This window comes from Peromyscus leucopus, unplaced genomic scaffold (assembly GCF_004664715.2).
Source record: "Peromyscus leucopus breed LL Stock unplaced genomic scaffold, UCI_PerLeu_2.1 scaffold_542, whole genome shotgun sequence".
NCBI lineage: Eukaryota > Metazoa > Chordata > Mammalia > Rodentia > Cricetidae > Peromyscus > Peromyscus leucopus.
In genome coordinates this window covers 21,180-23,606 of record NW_023505445.1, presented here as the reverse complement: position 1 = coordinate 23,606, position 2,427 = coordinate 21,180, and the positions used below count along the sequence as shown (strand labels likewise).

General features: G+C 41.1%; 1 protein-coding gene across 1 annotated transcript; it reads left to right on the top strand.

The window, feature by feature from the left end:
- Positions 1–518: 518 nt before the first annotated feature.
- On the top strand, positions 519–1,654 carry LOC114701877 (beta-defensin 13-like; the record flags this gene model as incomplete). Its single annotated transcript, XM_028882069.1, is given in 3 exon segments — positions 519–561; positions 1,501–1,568; positions 1,571–1,654. Coding segments are annotated over 3 exon segments (195 nt in total), but the record flags the coding sequence as incomplete, so codon positions are not given.
- Positions 1,655–2,427: the final 773 nt, after the last annotated feature.

Sequence of the window (2,427 nt, the reverse complement as noted above, 5' to 3'; positions counted from 1 at the left end):
GCACCTAATGGTTTGTTTATTCATGAATCCCCCTAAGCAGTAGCTTCCCATGAGGAAATTAAACAACACTGATGGAAGAACCTAATGGAGAAAAGCAATCAAATTTGAGCCGGTTTCTTCTATGAAGTTTAATATCTATCTGGATATCTAATTTATTCTAGACATCACATTTTAAAAGCCACTATACCAGCTATCAATCAATTAATCAACAATCAGTGTATAAAAATTATAAAAGAGTACATTATACATAAAACTTTAAGACAGGAGGAAAAAAGTAAATGGTTGTAGATTTTGTTGAAATGTGGACACTTGAGATGGAACATGAAAGAATTTGGGAGAAGCCTAAGTAGAAAGGGAATAGAATGTTCCAGGCAACAAGGCAGGTTTCTTTCTCTGCTTTGCCCCTAATAAAGACTTAGACAAAAACCTGATCCGCTGGCCCACATGTTACTTAATGGGGCATGGAAAATAGTTCTCTTAAGGCTGTTTCTGAGCAGTAAAATGGGTCTTTTTCTTAATTGTTTGTTGCTGGGCCCATTCTTCTTGTTGAACTTTACCCAGGTAAGAGAAAAATCCCTGGAGAGGTAGTGTTGGCAATTTAACTGGGATCTGTCTTTAGAAAAGCAAACTAACTTCAGGGAAACCTCACCATTCATCTCTGTGATCTCTAACAGTCTCGGGCTCAACCAGACACTGAGCAGAGAAACAAAAGAATACAATTACACTGTCTTAGATCATCAACACGCACACACACACACACACACACACACACACACACACACACACACACACACACAGACTTAGAAGCTTAATAGCTCACCTGCTCCAGAACTCAGCCTATTCATATTGGAATTCCAGTAAGCAGTGTGTGTGTGTGTGTGTGTGTGTGTGTGTGTGTGTGTGTGTGTGTGAAAACTGTGACCACCATCGCCAAGGCAATGAGGTGGAAGTGAGTGCAATGATCAGTAGAAGGCAGCACACATGAGACCCACATAGCTGAGGCTGAATCTTAATTCTGACCCTCACAAACTGTTTGAACTCTGTGTTTACTTTTCTGCAAGTGGCAATAATGAGAGCATTGTTGGTTAACTTTATATCTGAAACTTTAAGATCATATAATAATAGGCACAGTTTATGGTTGATCTGCCTACAATATTTTGTACGGTTTAAATTTTAAACTAAATTCTACTGCTTTTTAAGTTTTGATCTACATCAGACACTGTTAGAAACACAAATAAAAAGCATCTTTGTCAGAAAGGTTTGTTTATTGGAGTTAGAAAGTGGATTGCCACCTTCCTAGGAAGAAACATTCTCTTTCTGTATAAGCTAGCTGATTTGAACAGAGGAATGACCCGTGTCTTTCCAAATGATTACTAAGGGCATCACATGTGATTTACCAGGAGTTTGAGCTCTACACCCCCTCAGATTTAGTAATTCAGGATTTACTTTTTGGCCTAGTAAAAGATTAGTAGATAACTAACAGCAGCTCTCTTCCCCTAGCCAGGGTCGAATTTGCATTTTACAGAAGGTCCCTCTGCACAAAACTGGGTGGCCTGTGTGAAACTGACTTGACTGCCTTACCTTCAAAGAAAAGATGGGGAGCTGCTGGGCTGACTTAACACCACTGTGCTGCAGAAAAGGAAAGAAACACTGAATTCTCAGCACCACCTACGAGGCAGAGTCTCTGAACAAAGCCCTCTGGACTTTCTCTCATTGGCCTCCTCCCCAGTTTCAGACACTGTGTCCCATAAACCCTGCACACTCTCTTTCTGGCAAAGAGTCTGTGCACTGTTTCACTGGCTGATAAAAGTAAGAAAACACATAAAAGCAGATAAGATGGAAGACCAGCTGACTTTTCTAGTTCTCTCCCTCACTTTTAGCAGATCTTTGACAACTGGTCTTCTTCCACAGTCTCTGATACCTGTAATTAGAAGGAACTTGACCCTTGCAGCAAATGGACTACCTGCTAGACACCGATGGCTTCAGCAGTAGCCCAGCCAAGTGTGTCGAGAAATTGCTTAGGCTGCCTTCCATTCACTGTATGTCCTAGGACATGGAGTTCCATATGGAATGGAGCTCATATCAAAATTCTATAGAGTGAATATATAGTTGGCTATAGAGTGAATATGGCTCACACTAGCCACTTACAGAGAACTTACATCACAGCCCAGGCAGACAGCCCAGTCCTCAGAAGTGGTGAACTCAGTGCCTAGTTACAGATGAGCCCACATTCAGTTTCTGACTTACTACATTCATAATATAGACTTCTGGCTTTTGTGTCTCATGTCCTTAGCATGCCCCTTAAAGAGTGTTCTGGGTGAGGATGGAACATTGAAGGCCATTCATAAAGGTGGGACATTTCTTAGGAGAAAAAGTGGTCAGCTGAGTGAAAGGAGAGGTAAACGCAATCTGCTGAAAAAGAAAGCA